The sequence below is a fragment of the Silurus aristotelis genome, assembly GCF_946808225.1.
Source record: "Silurus aristotelis genome assembly, chromosome: 13".
In the NCBI taxonomy this organism is placed as follows: domain Eukaryota; kingdom Metazoa; phylum Chordata; class Actinopteri; order Siluriformes; family Siluridae; genus Silurus; species Silurus aristotelis.
Genome location: NC_139586.1, coordinates 7640723 through 7663231, shown reverse-complemented (window position 1 = coordinate 7663231; position 22509 = coordinate 7640723). Strand labels below are relative to the sequence as shown.

At 40.4% G+C, this 22509-nt stretch overlaps 2 protein-coding genes across 3 annotated transcripts in view; one reads left to right on the top strand and one right to left on the bottom strand.

The window, feature by feature from the left end:
- mrpl21 (mitochondrial ribosomal protein L21) overlaps window positions 1–5986 on the bottom strand; it is a 6743-nt gene extending 757 nt beyond the window's left edge. The window contains exons 1-6 of the mRNA XM_083558329.1: window positions 5833–5986; window positions 5030–5090; window positions 3689–3774; window positions 2546–2709; window positions 2332–2384; window positions 912–1015 (exon numbers count right to left, since the gene is read on the bottom strand). Coding sequence (XP_083414455.1) covers window positions 912–1015; window positions 2332–2384; window positions 2546–2709; window positions 3689–3774; window positions 5030–5090; window positions 5833–5911 — 547 coding nt within the window. The 5' untranslated portion in view covers window positions 5912–5986. The remainder of the gene's footprint in view (window positions 1–911; window positions 1016–2331; window positions 2385–2545; window positions 2710–3688; window positions 3775–5029; window positions 5091–5832) is intronic.
- A 5-nt stretch (window positions 5987–5991) lies between these two features.
- Window positions 5992–18812, top strand: slc38a7 (solute carrier family 38 member 7). 2 transcript variants are annotated; one of them, XM_083558313.1, is made up of 12 exons: window positions 5992–6132; window positions 7835–8259; window positions 8357–8410; window positions 9034–9178; window positions 9751–9895; window positions 9983–10081; window positions 10206–10263; window positions 10728–10842; window positions 10973–11120; window positions 11554–11753; window positions 17139–17190; window positions 17270–18812. In XM_083558313.1, the coding sequence occupies exons 2-12, from the start codon at window positions 8032–8034 to the stop codon at window positions 17373–17375; spliced, it is 1350 nt and encodes a 449-aa protein (XP_083414439.1). In that variant the 5' UTR covers window positions 5992–6132; window positions 7835–8031; the 3' UTR covers window positions 17376–18812. The 2 variants fall into 2 exon arrangements, with proteins under 2 accessions (XP_083414439.1, XP_083414440.1); XM_083558314.1 differs by having other exon boundaries at window positions 6045–6165.
- The last annotated feature ends 3697 nt before the right edge of the window (window positions 18813–22509 follow it).

Genomic DNA, 22509 nt, shown 5'->3' with positions numbered 1-22509 from the left:
ATCGTTTTCCTGTTTACTTTCAACTAATCAGCAAACTAATTTTAGACCCGTCGCTGGAGTGCTGAGGAATTCGCGCTATTCCTCGAGATGGGACCAGGAGCCACGATAAGAGCCGAGTCTAGAAAACAAAGCCGTGCAGTCTCTCCGAGTCTACAAAGCCTCCTGCGTAATAATGAAACACCCAGGCACGTGCCCGTAACGGGTTATACACAATGTTGGGTCGATCGCTGCGGAGATTTGATTGCATATAGAACAAGAGTTCCCTCTGATTAGGCATCTTCATGGGCGAGATGAACCATTGCAGGGCTCTGTTTTAAGTCCCGCCCCCAGTAAAAAACAACCAATTGACTGGAGGCTTGCAAAAAAAGCAAATACTTTAATTACTAAAATTAAAATGACGCATAGTTACACGGAAAGCAAATAAACGGCAGGGAAAACGAAGCAGGTCGAAACATCTCAGGTTCTGCTCAAGCGCAGTACAGGGACGTAAGTGTTTTTCTGTCGTTTCAGTGTGAATGAGCAACTTTTGGGAAACGACTGAAAAAATGAAAGTTTGGAGAGTTTTTAGATTTCAAATGTATCTGCATTAGTGTAGAATCATGTAACTACCGAACCTTTACTTTAATAAGAAAGAATTTAAGGAAAGAAAACGTTCGTATTTCAATTAGGCTTTGTGAGAAACAGTACAGCGCACAAGAGGGGTTTGTTTTGTGGGCGAACTCGCACAGGGTCATCAGCTAAAACGCCTAAAACCTGCACGTTCGGCTCCAGCTCTCGCATCACCCCATTACGAGCGCGGTTATAAAATATGCATGCGGCTGCGAGCGAGTCGTTATGAGCTCCATCCATTAAGGCCCGGTTTAAACCTGTAGGACGAACGACACGATAAATCAATCTTAAACCTGACTCACTTCTCTTCTTCTGGAACCGGTGTCTCTTCCAGAACACCATGTGCACCATCGGCCAGGACTCGGTCTTCTCTACGACGGTGGCCTCAACTCGGACTAGATCACGCCTGGGTGTGAGAACAGTAAACACACACACACACACACACACACACACGGTGTGAAAATGGAGGGAACAGAGGCTTTTTTTTGCAGCACACTGAAGCTCACGCTAAAATATTCATGCAGTTACGCAGTGCACGATATTTCAAACAGAGACCCTTCATCTGTTCAGGTAAAACGAACGATTTGCTTTTACTGCGCTAGAGTTTATTAGTCGTTCTGATCACACACACACACACACACACACACACACACACACACACTCCTGATTATCCTACACTGGGAGAACAAATGGCACATTACACAGTGACTCCAAAAGATATCGATCATGACGTTTCTTATATTCTTTCAGCGGCCGGTGATTAAATAAGATTGTCTGAATTTATAATTCTTTTGCACGTGATGATTAACAAACGCCGAGCCTCATTTGGATCAAGCTGGATATAAGCGTTCATGAGCGTTTACACGAGAAAAACAGATAAAAATCCTATACGAAAACCGTATATCTGAGCTCCTAAATGATTTCACCTCAAATCCCATCATCTGTGATGAGTTGCTGCACTTTTATAACCAGAAAACGCTGTCCAGTTTAATTAAAGCTTATTTTTTTATTAGGTTTAGCGTTGCCCGTATCCAGAGTAACTTACAGAGGATCTTCAGTGTCTCCATTCTTTAATGGCTGCTAGTTCACTAGCTCAGGTATTTAAAAAATGCACCATGCGGAACATTTAATGTAAACCAATCATTTCATTTTACTGCGAGTCGACACAAAGCCACAAATGAACACACATAAAACTCATTACAGATAGTCGTAGTGTTGCAACAGGTCTCTAAACTTTTCCACAAATTGCTGATTAAACAAATTGAAACACCGAAAGCACAGAAAAAACACGGTTCTAACAGCGAGACAAGGCGGGACATGCGCACATCCTGGCAACCTCCCAACGTATCGTGCGAATATTTTGAAGAACCAGTGGTGTATAAATAAAGGACGGTTCGGTCCGTGTGCACAGAGCATGTGAAGCAGAATCGAATGTCTCGGGTGAGAGAAATATTAGTGCTGGTTTATTATTGTTGTATATTAATAAATATTTGTACTGGCGTAATGGCGCGTCTAAATATCTTCCCCTTTCTTTTGATCAGTCTTTCCCCTGATTGCTTGTTTCCTGCTCCAAGCTGCACCCTTTAATAGTCTTTAGATGGTAAGACGCTGCCATTTCCTCGAACCTTCTCTTGTCCGCGATGGAGAACACACCTGCTTGACGCTTTAACACACTCGGTTTGAGACCTTTCACTCACACAGGACTCGAACAGAAAACGTTACCTGAGAAGAGGCTTTCCGATGAGTGTGAAATCTTCTCCTCCCACCAGCAGCACCTGTACGTACACACACACACACACACACACACACACACACACACACACACACACACACACACACACAGAGACAGGGTGAGAGAGAACATTATATCCAGAGAGAGAAAGAAGAGCAAAAGACAGAGAGGGTTTGAAAAGAAAAAGAGGCTAAAACATCTGACCTTCTCCAGCAGTATGCGGTCTCCACACTCTGCCTCGATGTGGTTCTCAATCTGTATCAGATCTTCGTTCGTCACTTTCCACTGACGGCTGGCGAAGTGAACGACGGCGAACAGGCGTCCGTACTCTCGCTTCTCCAGCAGACTGTTCACCTTCTCTACGACTGCTGCAGGAAACACGGTACAATCAGAGCATTGCTACTGTTACAGAGTGACTGCCTTTTTCTACATGTCAATCATCCGGTGTACACAAACTGCACCTACACCACCTGTGTGAGACCTCACGCAAAATATACATTTTTATTATATACTTTTATTTATATTTATATTTATATATATATATATATATATATTCTTTTCACAATATTTCAAATATTCTTTAGCAGTACAGGAGCAAGTTCAAGATCATTAGCACGAAGTATGTGAAGACTGTGAGGAAATGAAACAAAACATCACAGTGACACACACACACACACACACACACAATCTTGCTTATTAATACAATTAAAGGCAAGCAGAGTCCTGTTCCAATGAAACCCAGATCTGCCTTTTATTTCTTCAAATTGGCATCAGATTCGAATCAAACAGACGTCTGAGCACCAGCAGCTCTCATGCACGAGTTTCCGACAGATCTCTCTCTTATGGCTAATGCTGGTCATTTCCTGATGCTGGTTTTTATTCACTCTTGTGAGAAGACACGCACCAGGAGCCACACGTCAACGAAGCGGCAGCATCCCAACTCGCAGCCTGTCATCACTTTTGACTTCATCTACTGAAAGGATTCAGTCCGTGTGTGTTGGTCGTTCAAGCTGACGTGCAAAAAAAAAACAGATGTGAGACAGAAGGGCACGTCCGCTGTGGAAATTTCACCTTTCAGTGGCGTTTTGGGTTTTTACTCGCAAGGAAACAAAGCAAAGATATTGAGGATCAGGAGGCCATGAACGAGCACTGACGCACAGAGGCCACGTCACTGGGACTGTCTGCATTTTGTTAGTGTTCTGTGGTTTATATTAAATCTGTTCTGCACATATTAAATTATAAAATCAGTTCAAAAAGGCAAAATGGTAAAATGATCAGCTTTCAGTATTTAGCAGGCATGTAAAGGGAAAATAATTTATAAAAGATTGTGAAAAGATCTTAGCGTGCCTTGATGTTTCTGTTCTTCGTCCTCTTTGATATATGGTGCTAATTCAGGCCAAGGCGGTCTGGATAGCGACGTCTCGGGAACGTAGCTGTGGAGGGGAAGAAAAAAAAAGACATTTGATTAGACATTAAATCAGAATGATGTCCACAAGTACACAAACCATGTACTTGAGATAAAGTAGTAATACAGTAGATAAAATATTACTCCAGTAAAAGAACTACTGTAAAAATCACTTGAGTCAAAGTACAAAACTATTTGCCTTCAAATGTAATTTCCAAATGACTGTGATTTATTAAGGCTTTATATTTATATAATGTCCTGCTTAATCAACTCTGTTATGTGAAAAGACCCCAATGTGACTCTTAACACACCGATCTATTTATAGAATGATATTAATGAGTCAAACACTAATTGATATCTATTAAAATTATCATGAGTCCAAAACTATTCTTGCAAAATCTTGCAAAACAATCGACTCAGGAGTTTCTTCCATCATTTATTCCTCTCTGAATGTTCTGCTTGCTGTTGAACTGACGCTGAACTGCATGTTGGTGATAAGTAGAAACCACCAAGTGCCAATCGAAACAAGTTCAAACCAGTGTTTTGTGTGCTCTACACCGATGGGTGGCTTGCTGCCTGACTGACTGGTTAAGTTTTTATCCGCTCGTATATAAAAAACAAACGACCGATTTTGCATAATGGAGTTGAGAAAAAAGTAAGAGTTTGACTTTGGTTAAAGTCTCCTGGAAATGCTTCAGTAAAGTACAGATACTCAAAAAAGCTACTTAAATACAATACATTTACTTTCGCACCTGTTTATCTTTTTTACACTGCTTATCTTCAACCTACACACAAGGATTCGTTCTTGTATCTGAGACATTCTTAATAGTGATAGTAGAAATAACAGTAGTAGAGATTTTACAAAGGTTTTACAAAAGTAGAAGAGTCACAACAAAACAACCAAAAGGGAAATCAAACAAAAGAGAATAAAGTATTTGACGTCCTTTTCTGGTGACATCTTGATCAATACAAGTCCTTAATCCATAAAAGCACGACAATCTAAAAAAACTGAAGACTGAGGATTCTGAAATGGCCTATAGGATATCTAGTGACCACTATTTGATCAAGTCTCATTTTAAAAAAGACTGAAAGTGTCTGGGACATTCTTGTGTAGTGGCATGTTGTTAACTGTTCTAATCCTAATCACAGCCAGAAAAAGTCCATACTAACATTAGTAATTTACAGCTATGATATGATCACATCTAACCAAAGGAAGGATGAAGAATATATTTAAACAATAATCATGGGTGAGGTCAAGAACGATTTTTGTTGTTTTTTTTTACCTCTTGGGAACTGCAGTGCTCTTCTCCTTTTGACAGTGTGTGATGTGAGGAACTGTACATCCTATAAGAGAAACAGATCACTCACACTCATCAAGTTACCTACAGTCATTACGGAAATACGAATGGATCTGGCTCCATAGCACAAATAAAGCCTGTCTGTCTGTCTGCTGTAAGAAAGCCTGATGATCTCTCATTTATGCTGTATCACTCTCACACACACACACACACACACACACACACACACACATTAAATAAGTGCGGGGGAAAAAAACAATATTTATATTATACTATATTATATATATATATATATATATATATATATATATATATATATATATATATATATATATACATAGTTCAGTAAATGTATTTATTCACATTATTAAAAAAACAAATAAAATTCTCTTTTGTTCTGATTTGTTTGCATGGTATTTAGAAAACACACACACACACACACACACACACACACACACACACACACACACACACAGTACAAGTACTAAACATTAAAGCAATACTCAAGTTGTTGTCACGTCTCTATTGGGGTGCCAGTAATTTTGTGTCTTTGTCCCATATTAACTCAAGTCAGCGTTGATTAAAAACTTGGGTAATAGCAAAAAAATAAACAGTAAACAACAACAAATAAACATCAGCAGCACCTGGAAGCAGGTGAAATAAACGGGACCCCCAGTGAGCCACTCAGCTGTGCAATTCATTCTCCTTATTCTAGCAGAAAATGATCAATAACAATAATAAAATAAACCTCTCGCAAAAGTTAAAGTGTTTATTATGTTTCAACTCACGTGTTTGTTTTGTATGACAGGCGAGTCTCCGGCATGCTCGAAGTAATCCCTGACCGCTCTTCAACCCGGTCGCCATCATTTTTCCGTAACCCCGCGGTGCGTGAACCGGAAGTACAAACCAGAAGTGGACTACAGCAGCTCAGCGAAGAACTACGAGATCCGGCGTGCGTTACTGTAGATGGACGTGACGCCACACGTGACCTCGCACATGACACTGGTGCTGGGCTCAGGCGCAAGCTTATGGACTGAAGCGAAAGGTGGGAGAGAGAAACAGAGCGATCGACACACTCCGGCGTCCAGGTGAGAGTGAGACACGTGAGACAGCTGAGGCAGGTGGGACAGTGGAGCGTTTGTATAAGCAGTGTTTTGTGGTTGGGTGTCTATTTCTCATTAGAGCTTCCTTTTTAGCTACCTGGATTGAGTGAGAAGATATATGTTCACGGGACACCCTGTGGTTGTTTGTTTGTTTGTTTGTTTGTTTGTTTGTTTGTTTGCTTGCTTGCTTGCTTGTTTGTTTGTTTGTCTTGGATTTGATTGTTCTCTGTTTGCGGGTGACGACCTCATGCTTCAGGATGTCTGTTATTGATTAGCCTCAGTGATGGACTCAGTCACATGGAGATCATCCAGTTCATTTTGTTTAAACTCTACTGGCCAGATGAAACCTCACTGATTCATTATTAAGCTGCACCACTTCAGTTCTTGGTCTTTTATTTGATATTTACACAACCCCCCCCCCCCCCCCCACCTTTGTAGTTTAGATGGTGTTGGACATGGCCAACATCAGCCACGCTCCTAACTCTGGTGGAAAGCCTTCATGGAAAATAGGCGTTTATTAAAGCTTTTACATTACAATTTCCTTTACAGCATTTGGGAGATGCCCATATCCATATGGACTTAAGGGCCTTGCTCAGGGGCCCAGCAGTGGCAGATTGGTGGTGCTGTGATTTGACTTGCCAAAGTCCAAAACCTTAACCACTGAGCCATTACAAGAAAAAAATTGTCTTCTTGACCATGGTTTTGAAACTAGACCTTTGTGTGAGTTTAAATTAGGATGTGATGGTCAGGGGTGCCCATTCCCTTGGCCATATCGTGTAAAATTCAGACTATTTTCAAAAGTGAGCGTGAATCTCGCACTGACCTGCCTACATGCCTCCTGACGCTAAGCGACATTCGTTCAGCTTGGACAAGGTTATAGGAATCTTCCTGGACTCTTACAAGCTCTGCAACTTGTTTTCTTATCTCATTGTGGTGTAAAAAGGAACAAATTCTGAGGCATTGATCTGTAGAAATGTGCACTGCAGAGCTAAAAACAGCTGGAGCAGCTGTTTTTAAGGCTGTTGATCGGAGAACCTCTTTTTTTTTCCTCTTTCAGCAAGTTAGACGCAAGCAGAACAGTGCAGAGCGTCAATGCACATTTCACTTCCTTTATCTTTATGATGAGACCGGCAGATCTTTTTATTTTCCATGTCCATGTGGAGCAGAAGAAGTGAAAAGCAAAGTTGCTGGCCATATGATCCAACCTGTGATTGCAATCCAGTAATGTTACTCAACTGAAATTTAAATTTAAATTCTTCAATTCATCTTATTTTTTGTGGAATAGAGGTCGACCGGTAGTGGAATTTACCGATAACCGGTTAATGGTTTGATCGTACTTGCCGATAACCGATTAAACAAGCGATAGTTTTTTAAAGTAATCCTAAATAAAAAAAAAACGTACCACTCCATGTAAAATAGTACTGAGCTTTATAACAAAAAAACAACACATAATCTTTATTAAATGTTGAGGAAAATAAAAGAAATGCATTCAAACAGGAACAAAACTAACACTCCAAATGAAGTTTCATTCAAAATCAATGAAAAAAGTGATTCGCCCCTAGATGCCGCTCTTGCACTGTGTCATGCAACCCGGAAAAACTATTGGTATAGCTTTTTTTCTGAAAGCTAATCTGCAAAACTGATGAATCAACCTCTCGAAAGAAATCTTTTTTTCTGTTTTTCACAGGACTTGATTCCAATCCCTCAACAGAGTTTGTGACTCGTTCATTAACCAGGGCATATGGTGTCAATCTAAGTGAAGACCTGCATGGCAGTATTTTAGCCACGTATCAATACAGCTTTAATAACACCACGTCTGGAGCTCTGATCTTGTGTGTGTTGGGCGTGTGTGACTACCGTTGTTGTGTAAAAACTGTGTGAGACATGGCCGTGAACTCTGAGCCAAGTGATTGGGGATACAATGAAACAGACGAAGAGAAAGCACCTCTCCTGGTGGCACCTCATGACCATTCGAAGGAGAGCCGGGGCAAGACCTCGCCGTACGGAGCAGTGTTTATCGTGGTTAATGCCGCACTGGGGGCGGGGCTTCTGAATTTCCCCGCTGCTTTCTACATGGCCGGAGGAGTGGTGGCTGGAGTAGTGCTGCAGATGGTGAGTGTGTAGATAAAGAAGGCTATGCCTCCTTCCTTCTTAATGACATCGACACAGTTATAATTAAATTAAAAATAATTTATTTTTTCTACTGCAGTGTTTATTGATCTTCATCATCACTGGCTTGGTGATCCTCGCTTATTGTTCTCAGGTGAGCAGCTGCACAACATGCATACAAAATACACACTGCATTGAAAACCCGTTACCCAGGGTGTTTAAAGTTCCTTGTTTGTAGGGCTGGAAAACGAAAGGTTTATTTTTAATAATAAAATAGGAGTGGACTGTAATTAATAACAGTCTACTACAATGGCTCAGGACCGCACCTCAACATTAATGATATTGTAATGAATGGACATTCAGTTCCCTTTTGAGTCTGGTTCCTCTCAAGGTTCCTTCCTCATGCCATCTCAGGGAGTTTTTCTTTGCCATAGTGGCCACTGGCTCGCTCATTAGAGAGAAACTTAAAGTTATAAGGAACAAACTTATAGACACCAAACTTTATATATTGTTTTATACAACTTCATAACCTCTTTATCTCCGTGAAGCTGCTTTAAGACAATGCCCATTGCTAAAGCGCAATACAAATAAAAATGAAAGAAAGAGAGCAAAATGAGAACTTGGATCTGTAGAAAGACAAATGAAGCAATACCTTTGGTTTATATTTTTGGGGAAACTTGTGACAGCAATCAGCAGAAATACAGATATGTTTCAGCCGTTATGTATCTATCGCCTGTGCTGGAAACCGTCTGTACTGAAAGCCTTTTCGTTCTGTAGGTGAGCAACGAGAGCACGTATCAGGAAGTGGTCCGAGCCGTGTGCGGAAAAGTTCTGGGGATCATATGCGAGGTCGGCATCGCCGTCTACACCTTCGGCACATGCATAGCCTTCCTCATCATTATCGGCGACCAGCTGGACAAGCGTGAGTCACGTGCATCAGGGCTAACTGAAATTCCTTTTTTTCAGTGTCTTGTTGTACAGAATAATCGGCCATGTATTGGCACAAATCAGGCGATACGATACATATCACGATACAGGAGTTGCGATACGGCATGTCACATGGCATCGAGTGTTTTGCGATATCATTGTACCTAACACGATAATTTCACATCATTGTTTTAACCATATGCTCATAATTATGCTTGTACTTCCTATGTTTAAGTTCAGAGATAAGAAGACTGCTGTCTATCTAGCGGTCAGGATATAAACTCAAAACGAAACAACTGCCATGAATCTTGAATAAATGTATTTTTATTTTTATTTTTATTTAATTTTTTTGATTAATCGATATTGCAATTTTTATATATCGCCAGCCAGCCAGCCAGCCAGCCAGCCAGCCAGCCAGACAGACAGACAGACAGACAGACAGACAGACAGACAGACAGACAGACAGACAGACAGACAGATAGATAGATAGATAGAACTTTCATTTACAGATAGAACCTTTTATTGGTATGATGTGATGTGAGTTTTTCCTCTTGGCTGTGTGTTCAGTGATCAACGCGATGGCCCATGAGTCTGACGGTTCTATCGGCTCTCACTGGTATACAGACCGTAAATTTACCATCACCGTCACCTCTGTGCTCATCATCCTCCCTCTGTCCATCCCTAAAGAGATCGGCTTCCAGAAATATGCCAGGTCTGTCTGTCTTATGTGTATTTCTCTTGTGTGCGTGCCTGTCTGCTTTGTTGTGTCCTAATGTAATTTTGACCTTGTGAACTTTAGCACATTTAGTGTGATCGGTACCTGGTATGTGACCGTCATAATCATTATCAAATACATCTGGCCTGACCAAGAAGTTTCACCTGGAATCATTCCTTCCAGGTTTGTACTTCCCGCTCCCACTTCTGAATAATGAAAATAGCAAAGACGTCTTAATCGAGTAATGACAGTAATGACATGTATATGCTGGTGTGCCTGTGTGCGTTTGTGTTTTAACCCTCTCAAGTCCTGCATCCTGGACCGACGTGTTCAACGCCATGCCGACTATCTGCTTCGGATTCCAGGTATGTATGTGTGTGATTTTTATATAGATATTAGGGATGGTAAGATTCGCCGAAGTGAATCGGCATAAAAGTTTCTAGAAAGTGTGCAAGTTAACATTTGTATCGCCATGCATTGTTTTTAAAAATAATTTATTTATATATAATTATTAGCAGACGTGCGATACTTTTTCTCTAGCGTGTTTTCTCTTATATGTATCTTTTAATGTATAATATCGTTGAAGTGTAAATCTTATGGAGTTTTATCATTTAAAAATATAAATCCATATTTTAAAACCTCTATCTCTCAAAAACTGCTATGGGACAATGTCTATTGCTGAAAGGGGCACATAAATACAATTAAACTGAAGTGAAAATCGTTCCGTTTGAGTCTAACGCATACTGCATAATGTACAGCCCACAGTGTGAATCTGAGGGTTTGGAAAATAACTGATGTCTTTTTTTTTTTTTTTCTTTCTATCTTTAAGTGTCATGTGAGCAGTGTACCAGTGTTTAACAGTATGAGGAATGCAACACTTCGGCCATGGGGGGGCGTAGTAACAATCGGCATGATCATCTGCCTGTTCGTCTACACAGGAACGGGTGTGTGTAAGATTTATAAACCTGAGTACATGATGATATTACATAATGAGGTCAAGATCATGTAGCGCTCTCTCTTTCTCTCGCTCGCTCGCTCTCTCTCTCTCTCTTTCTCTCTCTCTCTCGCACGCAGGTGTGTGTGGTTTTCTGTCGTTTGGCTCCACGGTGAGTCAGGATGTGCTGATGTCATACCCATCTAAAGATATCGCTGTGGCGATTGCCAGAGCCTTCATCATCATCAGTGTGGTCACTTCGTATCCCATACTGCACTTCTGTGGCAGGTAATGGACACGGATCAATCAATAAATGGAGCAAACAGATAAGAGAGATGAAAAGTGAACGATAGAAATTTATATAAATACATGGATAAATGGAGGCAGAGGCAGGAGAGTAAATGGATCGTTTAATAGAGGGAGAAAACGACAGATGGAGAAGTAAAAGGTGAGAATGATGGACAAACAGAGTTAGAAATGGATACAATGATAGACAGAACAAAGGAATGGTGGATGGACTAATAAAGCTAAATGTCGCAAATATTTTGAGATTTCCTCATTGTCAGAACAATGAACAGATAGAGGAAGAGAATGATGGACACTTTCTACAGATGGAAAAAAATAGCAAGACGTACGAAATAAGGAACGGAGTGATGGACGGACAGATCTTCATGGTACTGTATGTACTTCTGTATGTATCTAACGGTACTATGTTTTTCAGAGCCGTGCTTGAGGGACTGTGGCTGCGTTTCAAAGGGACAGACGTGGACACGGACGTGGTGAGAGAGCGAAGGCGTCGTGTTCTGTGCACACTCGTCTGGTTCTGTCTCACACTAGTCCTTGCTCTCACCATCCCCGACATCGGGCGTGTCATCGCACTCATCGGCGGCCTCGCAGCCTGCTTCATTTTTATCTTCCCAGGTATGTTTTAGGATATCAACATTTCGATGATATTGTATTTATTGATGTATTTATACATGCATCTCAATAAAATAGAACATCATTGAAAAGTTAATTTATTTTAGTAATTCAATATAAAAACTCATATAGATTCATTACACACAGACTGATATATTTCAAGTGTTTAGTACTTTTAACTTTGGTGATTATGGCTTGCAGCTTATGAAAACTCAAATTTCAGTATCAGAAAATCTGAAAGTTCCTTAAGACAGTATGTACATGTAGAACACTCAATACTTGGTCGGGGCTCCTTTTGCATGATTAGTGCGGCAATGCGGCGTGGCATGGAGGTCTAGGGCACTGCTGAGGTGTTATGGAAGCGCAGGTTGCTCTGATAGCCGCCTTCAACTATTATGCGTTTTTGTGTTTGGTGTCTCGCATGTTCCTCTTTACAATACCCCATAAATTCTCCATGGGGTTTAGGCCGGGCGAGTTTGCTGGCCAGTTGAGCACATGGATACCAAGGTATTAGTAATTTTGCCAGTGTGGGCAGGTGCCAAGTCCTGCTGGAAAATTAAATCAGCATCTCCATAAAGCTGGTCAGCAGAGGGAAGCATGAGGTGCTCTAAAACGTCCTGGTAGACGACTGTGCTGACCTTGGACCTGATAAAACACAGTGGACCAACACCAGCAGATGACCTGACTCCCCAAACCACCACTGACTGTGACACCACTAACTTTACACTGGACCTTCAGCAACTTGGAATCTGTGCCTCTCCTCTCTCTCTTCTTCCAGACTCTGGAACCTTAATTTCCAAATGAAACACAAAATTCACTTTCATCTGAAAAGACGACTTTGGCCCACTGAGCAACAGCCCAGTCCTTTTTGTCCTTAGCCCAGGTAAGACACACCTGACGTTGTCTCTGCTTCAAGAGTGGCTTGACACAAGGAGTGAGACAGGTGTAGCCCATGTCCTGGAAAAGTCTGTGCATGGTGGCTCTTGAAGCACTGACTCCAGCTGCAGTCCACTCCTTGTGAATCTCCCCAAATTCTTGAATGGGGGAGATATTGTCTGATATCGTCTGGTTTTGTATTATAGTCTAAAATCGTGTTATAGTTACAGTGTCTTGGAAACACTGGAAATGCCGTGTTTTTTTTATTTTTTAAATGCACCATGCATGTTCTTTTGCTTTATACTTTATGCAACAAACTAGGTTATTTAACAGTATGAATATTTACTTTGACCAAACAAATATATAAATGTACAGATGTTGCACTTTGGTTTTACTGAAAAATTCTCCCTTTGCATGAATAACAGCTTTTCACTCTTAGAAGTCACTCTAGTTGGTGATTTCCTTCTGACCTTGCGATCCAGTTCATCCCAGAGCAGTTCAGTAGGATTTAGGTGCATTGACTGGATAGACCATTCCATGATAGATAACACTCCAGTGACTGTTTGCTCTTTCAAATTACAGAGCTTTGCATATGCTTTGTTTTACTGTCTTGTGCAGTAAATTTGGATTCAATTAGCTGCAGTCCAGACAGAATTGCACAGTGTTAGAATATAGAACAGTAGCCATGTTGCTTTAGTATTGCTTTTGCCTAGAATAAATCTTTAACCTTCCCTGCTCCAAAACAACCATTTAGCTTCCACCTGCATGTTTGACTGTAGCCGTGAGGCAGTCTGCTTATATCTTCTCTCCTGTTCTCCGTCTTACATAAGTTCTTCTGTTTGAGCCAAAGATGTGCACTTTGTTTCCAAAATTTGTCAGGCAGTGTATATGTTATGTCTCTCTTTTACGAGTTACAATTTAGCTTGTGAGCAATCTGAAATTTTTTTTAGTGTTCCTACTTCCATCAGTCTGAAATAAGAACTGCAACAAGTGCTAATAGAGGCCCATTGAAACAGGAATCACACTATCCAATGCTCTGGCATGGAACAGTACAGAAAGAAGTTTAATGACAACGTTGCCATGGTTATCTTTTAGGCAAACTGATGTACAGAAACAGCAAGCTCGAGTGTAAAGATGGGGGTGGTGAAAATTCGATTAGGGGAATAATGTCTGTACAGAAATACAGTGGCTTTGACTACATGCATGTAGTAACAGACGAACGAAAAGAAAGCAGGAATGGATTGAATGCATGAAGACATCAAAGGCAATTTGCGGTGAAAGAGAGAGAGACAGGACAGAAAGGGGAAGGGGAGAGCAAGTATGTGTGAGGGAGAGAGAGAAAGAAAAAGAAAGAGAGCAGGACAGGAAAAAGTAGAAAACAGGTGAAATAAGCTAAGACACAAACTGAGCACACTGCCATCTGATGGAGAATTTGAAGAAATACCACAAATGTTTAAATTCAGCCCTCAGTACAGACCCATTATTTCACTTTAATTAAAGGATATGTTAAAAAGCGAACTCTGCTATGGGATGTAACATAAATATCACACTTGTAGTGAAACCTAAGCTTGTTAAAATCAGGACACAGGCCAGAGAAGAGGATAAAATCTCCAAAGCATTGTCAAATTCGATTCGATATTTGGTATATTTTTAGCCAACATTTAGATGATGAAGTTGAGTTCGCTCAACCTGAAAAGAGTTGTAGATCAAGCAGTAAGGAAAAAGCAATGAATGTGGATGAAGAGAACCTGGAGAACCGAAGTCTGGTATCTGAGAGGCAAATCACAAGACATGTTCAGATCAATGGAAACGATGAATCGTTTCCATTTCCAGCATCATTGACCGCAATGACTTACATGTTCCGCAAATGACACGTACAAATATCCCCCCCAACCCAGCTACGCTTTTTTCTCTAGGAAGGAGTAATCATAGAAATGACATAAAGAAGAGAATGAAATGGGATTTTAAGAAGAGCAGCAGTTCCTGGTTGAAAATTTGGCCATTAAAAAAAGGGGATTGCCAAAAAGAGAGCCACTGAAGAATAAAAGCAACAGGCAGAATAATAAGGAAGGAGCCGATGATGTATACAAGTAAATGGATGTCATGCCTCAGCAATTTTTAGTGTCAATCTCAATGGCACAATTGGAAGAAGAGGATGAGCCCAAATTTCACCTTGGAGAAATAAAGCAATTCATGACACTGGCATTTGGGCTGACCTCCATAATAGCTTAAAAAAAAAAAGAACATGGGTGGGTAACGTGGCAGAAACCAAAGTATACAAAGAAAGGAAAGTCACCTGGAAGCTGTGAAGCTCAAGTGTGAATGTAACCTTCATTCTGGTCTCAAAACAAAGATAATTGTAGGAATCGAAACATGGAATTAATCACGTTCTCCCGAAAGCAAACCTCTCTGGTTTTCCAGTCAATATGCGTAGTCCAACAAATTATTTGACCAGTTTTAACAGTCAGGTTTTGGGTCACTTACATGTGGATGAACAAACATTATTAGTGCTGGATGCTTCAATCATTTCCAACATTCTTAAGTCAGAAACAGGTTTCCTGTGTCATCCTGGCCAGTTTCTGGTCTGCCCCACTAGCTAAAGAAGTTTCTCATATTCACTGTGGATGGAGATAATAAGCCTGGATGAAATTAACAGCTGCACAGTCTACCACATGGCACTCTGAAACATCTTCGGAACGACAGGAGAAAAGTCATCAGTCATAATAGGCTAACTAGACAATGTTCTGATAGCTTCCTAGATAGAAGAACAACAGATCTCATCTGTTTTTTTACGCTCAGAACAGTTCAATTCATTTTTATTTGTATAGCGCTTTTAACAATGAACATTGTTAAAACACACTCAAAGCAGCTTTACACAGATAATGTGGTGATTAAAAGTAAATATGTTCTTTGTAAGTTCGTTTGTCCCTGATGAGCAACTGTGGCAAGGAAACCCCCCCCCCGAGATGGCATAAGGAAGAAACCTTGAGAGGAACCAGACTCAAGAGGAAACCCATCCTCATCTGGGTTGCACCGAATGTCAATTTGAAGCAGATATACAATGTTGCGGGTACAGTGATGATGATCAGAAGCGAACTGTATTTCTGAGTCAGTGTAGCAGACTGTTGACATTAACTACAGTCCAATCCATCCTCAAAGCGCCCGTTCTTACTCCGGAATTTCATGGAACCACCCAAGGCTTTGATGAGAAACCGTCCGGAGCTGCACAGCGTGGCCTCCAGTCGAAAAGAAAACAATCCAGAGGCAGGCCTGGACGAAGTGGGAAGATCCACGGAGGGGAGAGGGGCAGGAACAGTGGTCACTGGAGCCTCAGGAGCATGTTTGACTCAAGGGAAACTACAGAAAAGATGTCCATGAAGTAAAACCTCCAAGTATAGTTCAGGAATTGTTTCTTTTTCTTTTTTGCCCTTTCTAATTTCAACCTGATCTGGATGTACTCATACACCAAAATCACACGGGTATATTTGATGGGTGAAAGGGACTGTAATGGAAAAGTTCTTCTGAAGGACACTTTCAAAAGCAGCTCAGGGTCAAACACCAGTTTTATGGACATTGGACGTGACCCTGTGGCATGGTTCCTCAACAGGGCTATTAAATTAAGTCTTACATTATCATGGGGGTCATTTATTAGTCCAAATTAAGCCACCTGCCTGGTTCAGGAGGCAACTTCAGGCCATGTGTGGGTCTTGAAACTCTGCACACAACAGACAAAGTGTCCCTACTGGACTCGTCGGACAGTTGTAATAGAACTGGTCAACATGATTTATTAAAATGGTGAGCCAACTCGGCCACATTGCTGCCGGAGCTTTTAAAAAAGTGACGAAGAATCTGACTGCGCTGAAATGGTGCAGATACAAGAACAGCAAAGACAGCCAGCAAATACCGCTCTGCACTCCAGAAATTATCAGTGGAGAACGACCAACAGGGTAATCGTCATTACAACGGGTCATGAAGTGATGGCATCCAGACCTCGACAGGCAGAAATGACCTCATTCAAGCATGCAGAATAGCCAAAGGACAGACAGCGAATACATCGTCCAGATATGCACACGGAGTGAACCATGACCATTGTGGAGAAACTAGGGACTTACGTATGTACTAGCAGATGAGGACGAGGAAAAGGTGGAAGAGGGCGGGCTAACACAGCTGTTATTGTTCAAGCGGAAATGCTAAAAGGTCGAGAAGAAAATACAAAACAAATCTGGAATTCTCTGCCAGCTTTAGCGTGACCAAACTGTCGCCCTGTGCTACAAGCAAGGGCAAGGAGACACACCACAAATAACCAGACCTTTTATATTACAACCTGCAGTATGCAATAGTTTGTTAGCACAGAAAGTGATCTAATCTAGTATAAAAATGTACAAAATTAATTTTATTACGTGAACATCTGAATACTGAGTTTCGAGTCCTTTGTGGTGATAAAGGGTGTGTGTGTGTGTGTGTGTGTGTGTGTGTGTGTGTGTGTGTGTGTGTGTGTGATCTTATCTGCAGGTTTGTGTTTGATTGAGGCCAAAATCTCAGAGCACGATGCCAGATCAGTCAGGTAAATCACTTTACTGTATTTATTATTAATTTATTTGTGTGCACGATTTAACCGGGTCAAGTTGTTGAACTCTCTGTAGCTGGCATGCACTGGTGCTTTACGGAATCCTCATGGTCACAGTCGGCACTTTCATCTTTGGCCAGACAACCACCAACGCCATCTACAGAGTAGTCATCAACCACTAAGACAGCAGGGACACGGGGACTGTGATGGAGCTGCTTAGATACCTACACCTACAGCAACCTCAGCTTTAATCCTGGAACAAAAACTCGTATAAAAGGAACAAACGGTTAGATCTTTTGTTAACTTATTAGGCTCTGTTCAGCATGCAGCATGAAGCCTCCGACTATATGCTCCAGTTACACACTACACATATAATTGTGGTTTAACAGTTATCCAATCATCAGCAATTCATTTTTTCTTTATTACCATTAACTTCAACAGACTTTGTCACTAGTTGCTAAAAAAAAAAAATCTAAACTGTAAAACATGCGTAGCATCTGAAGCTGGCTTCAAGGCTCATGTAGCTACAAAGTATTGAAAACTTATGACCACCACTTGTGCAATGTGCAAACTGCCTCGAAGCACTGTTCTCTATAGTAATGGACCGGATGACATCACCAAGTTCAATTGCTCTGTAATAGTGAAAGAAAAAATTCAAGCTTTAAACACTAAACATGTTTCAGCAAAACAACCAGGCAGATATTGTGATTTTGACAAATGTCTGCTTTTTTTCTTATTTTAATCATCACTCATATATATTCTTTTATCATTTGAGCCATTAATACTAGAGATTGACATTATTATAATTAAAAAAAAAATTCTAAGTAGAATAACCAATTTCAAAAGCGCTTTAAAACTCCTAACAATGTTCCTTTGATCTATGTGATTTTTGTAAAAAAATTTTTCTTTGACCAATATCTGCATCGGTCAGTTCTGGGAGAATGTAATAAAATTAATGTTTTAAAATATTAAATAAAAAAAAAGGATTGAAGTTTGGAGAAGCTGTGCACATTCTGTGTTGCTTACAAATGTTTACAGATGGGTTTATTCCAAAAATTAGGGTTATTATAAGAATTGTTTTAAGGGTGGTGTTCACAGGGGGTTAGTAGGTAGTAGCTAGCTAGGCTCCATGTAATACCTCCAAGATACCGCTATGAAATTTGGCATTAAATACAGCTAGCTGGCTAGCAACATACACGCACATAATCATCAGTGTCGTTGGTTATCAGTTACTAGTATTTAAATAATTTTTTTTTATAAGTGAAGAAATGGTAATATGACAGAAGTAATGCACAGCTTCTTTAAACTCTGTCGATTTTGTTTTAATGTTTGTTTTGACACAGTTTTGGGAATAGTTCTGTTTTAGCATGGCTGCAGTTTACAGATTTGTCTATTCGATGCATGAGGCTGTGAAATAAACACTACCAGTGCAGCAGACAAATAATCATTCAGGGTAATTTTTCCTCAATGTTCTCAGTGGTTTGTAAATTTGTTGTCTTCCTTTTCGTGTTGCACAATTTTGATGTAGCATCTTTTTGTCTTTCTTTCATTTTTCACATGCCTCATGCACAAATTGTATTTTTTTAAACTCAATAAAAGGAATCAAGTGTTTGATTTAATGTATTGATTATGCATTATTTACCTCACAGAGGATATAGATGTACTAAATAAACATATCCCAGTCATAGCTGATTAGCAACAGCAATGTTTTTAGCTAACGAGTAATGGAAAAAACACAAAGTCTTACCTGTAAATACACACCACATCCAGCTGTTCAGGAAAGACAATAGAGGTCGACTAATAGTCGATTTGACCGATATCGGTAGCTATGTTGACTCGTACTTGCCGATAATCGATTAATCAACCGATAGTATAAATCTTCTTCTTCTTTCTTCTTCTTTCGGCTGCTCCCATTAGGGGTCGCCACAGCGGATCATCTGTCTCCATACCACCCTGTCCTCTACATCTGCCTTTTTTTTTACACCAACTACCTTCATGTCTTCCCTCACCACATCCATAAAACTCCTCCTTGGCCTTCCTCTTTTCCTCCTACCTGGTGGCTCCATCCTCAGCATTCTTTTACCAATATAATTCAACCGATAGTATGAATACTGGATAAAAAAATTTTTCCATGTAAAATAGCACTGAACTTTATTACGAACAGAAAATTATAATTCTGACTCATGAAAGTTTTAAATAAAATAAATATATTTATTAATAAATCTAATATTATAATTTGTTATAAATAAATAGTGGAGGTGGAGGAGTTCAGGTACCTGGGGTCAACAGTGCAAAGTAATGGAGAGTGTGTTGGAGAAGTGAAAAAAAAAGAGTGAAAGGCAGGGTGGAGTGGGTGGAGAAGAGTGGCAGGAGTGATTGTGATAGAAGAGTATCTGCAAGAGTGAAAGGTAAAGTTTATAGGACTGTGGTGAGACCTGCGATGTTGTATGGTTTAGAGACAGTGGCATTGAGTAAAAGACAGGAGGTAGAGCTGAGGTAGCAGAGCTGAAGATGTTGAGGTTTTCGTTAGGAGTGACGACGATGGACAGGTTTAGAAATGAGTTTATTAGAGGGACAGCACATGTAAGGAAGGATGAAAAGAGCAAGGCCAAGGAGGAGGTTTATGGATGTGGTGAGGGAAGACATGCAGGTAGTTTTTTTGAAAGAGGCAAATGTAGAGGACAGGGGGGTATGGAGATGGATAATCCGCCATGGCAACCCCCTAATGGGAGTAGCCGGAAGAAGAAGAAGAAGATAAATAATAAATATAATATAGCAGCATTCAGTCTCACCTGTAAAAACAAACAACATGTGGTGTCAGTGATTCACGTCTAAAGGCCGCTCTCGTGATGACCGACTGGAACCCGGAAAAAAATCGGTATGGATTTTTTTCACGCCAATAGTACAATGCCATAAGGATTGTGGTGGAAAACAAAGCTTTCTGTTTTATAGAAAAATTTACCTTATTGTGTTTGTGTTTGCTTTGTGGTACTTCTGGGGGCAGTCATTTTGGAAAATAAGAACCACATTTAATACAGATAATTCCAGAGGTAATTGAACCTGTTTTAAAATTTATAAACTCTTCCATTAGCACTAGTTATGTACCAAAATCCTTTGAACTGGCAGTTATCAACCCTCTAATTAAGAAACCTGACCTTGACCCATGTCAGCTGTCCAACTACAGGCCAATATCAAATCTCCCCTTTATATCGAAAATTTTAGAAAAGGTTGTAGCACAGCAGCTATGCTCACATCTACTTAGGAATAACATTTTTTTAAATGTATCAGTCAGGATTTAGGCCTCATCATAGCACAGAGACGGCACTAGTTAAGGTGGTAAATTACCTGTTATTGGCCTCTAATCAGGCCTTAGTGCAGCTTTTGACACCATTGATCACACTATACTGCTTGCTAGACTTGAGAACGTGGTTGGAATAAAGGGAACAGCTCTCTCCTGGCTTAGGTCTTATTTGACTGTTCGCTATCAGTTTGTTTATGTAAATGGTGACTTCTCCACACTCTCTGAGGTAAAGTTTGGTGTTCCACAAGGATCTGCCTTAGGCCAACTGCTTTTCTCTTTATATATGCTGCCTCTGGGTGAAATTATACATAAACATGGTATTCGCTTCCATTGCTATGCTGATGATACACAGCTGTATATTTTAGCAAAGCCAGTTGAGAGAGATCAGCTTAACAATGTTGAGGAGTGTGTAAAGGACATTAGACAGTGGATGCTTGATAACTTTTTTCTAGGACCACATGCAGCTAGAAGCAAACTTTCCGATTCCGTAGCATCTCTGGATGGTGTTTCTCTCTCAGTGTGTACAGCAGTCAAAAACCTTGGTGTAATTATTGACCCTAGTCTTTCCTTTGAGGCTCACGTGAATAATATTACCAGGATCGCCTTCTTTCACCTTAGAAATATTGCTAAAATTAGAAATATGTTGTCGTTACAGGATGCAGAAAAACTAGTTTATGCTTTTGTTACATCTAGATTAGACTACGGTAACGCTTTACTGTCTGGGTGTTTGAGTAAGTGCATAAATAAGCTTCAGTTAGTTCAGAATGCAGCAGCAAGAGTCCTCACTAGATCTAGAAAATATGACCACATCACCCCTGTTTTAATCAGTCTACACTGGCTCACAATGAAATCTCGCATTGATTATAAAATACTACTACTGACGCATAAAGCACTTAACGGTCTTGCGGCGCAGTATCTGAGTGAACTTATGTACCAATATGATCCTCCATGCCTACTTAGATCAAAAGGTGCAGGCTATTTGTTGGTACCCCAAATAATGAAGACTACAGCAGAGGGCAGATCTTTCTCTTATAAAGCCCCACAGTTATGGTACAGCCTTCCAATCAGTGTTTGGGACTCAAGTCAAGGTTGAAAATGTATTTATTTAGTCAAGTCTTTTATCAGTAGATTTGTCTTAGGTAAAGGAGCGTATCTGGAGGGATCATGGACACAGAGTGTTTGGTGAACTGGGATATTTGTTTACTGTTGTCCCCTCACTCTCAGGTTTGTTGATGGTGGTGTGGTGGATTTTCCTTTATCCCAGAGATCCCTCATTTCTGTGTTACCTTCTGGTATACATCAACTGGGCTCATCTTAATCTGTGTGTGAGAAATGGAATGAATACCTAGAACGGATATTTTCTCTTTCCTGTATGTGATTTGCATTGACTGTCTCTGGGATCAACCATTAATCATTCATTTAATTGTAAGTTAAAGATCAGATCTGCAATGCACTGAAAAAAAATTACATTATACAGTCTAAGAGGGATGCAGAGACCTGAACACAACCTCAATCAAATATGATTTTAAAGCTGGATTTTGAAAAATAACAGCAGTTGAATACTGATATCTCAACACCCTTGCTGGTTGTGTATCTTTTTGTTTGTGTGTGTGTGTGCATATGTACTTCATGGATGAGTGCATATCAACTAAAACCCCAGCTAAACAGAACTGCTGGTCATCCCAGGTGATACATCTACAGGTCAAGATCTCTGAATAACTCCACAACTCTCTGCTCTCCACTTCAGCCTCTGCTCACAACCTTGGGGTGACCACTGACTCTCCTTCTCATGTTGCTAATGTGGCACCTTCTTGTCGATTTCTTCTCTACAACATCCGAAGGATTTGACCATTTCTGTCCACACAAGCAGTATCCTGATTTATCTTAAGTTGTAGCCTAGTGTACCAGTGTAGATTTATTCATTCTAGCACTTTTGTACTCCGCTCTGGACAAGGGCTTCTGCTAAATGCCACAAATGTAAAGGTACAGGAAGTAAACCTGTATTCCTTACAATG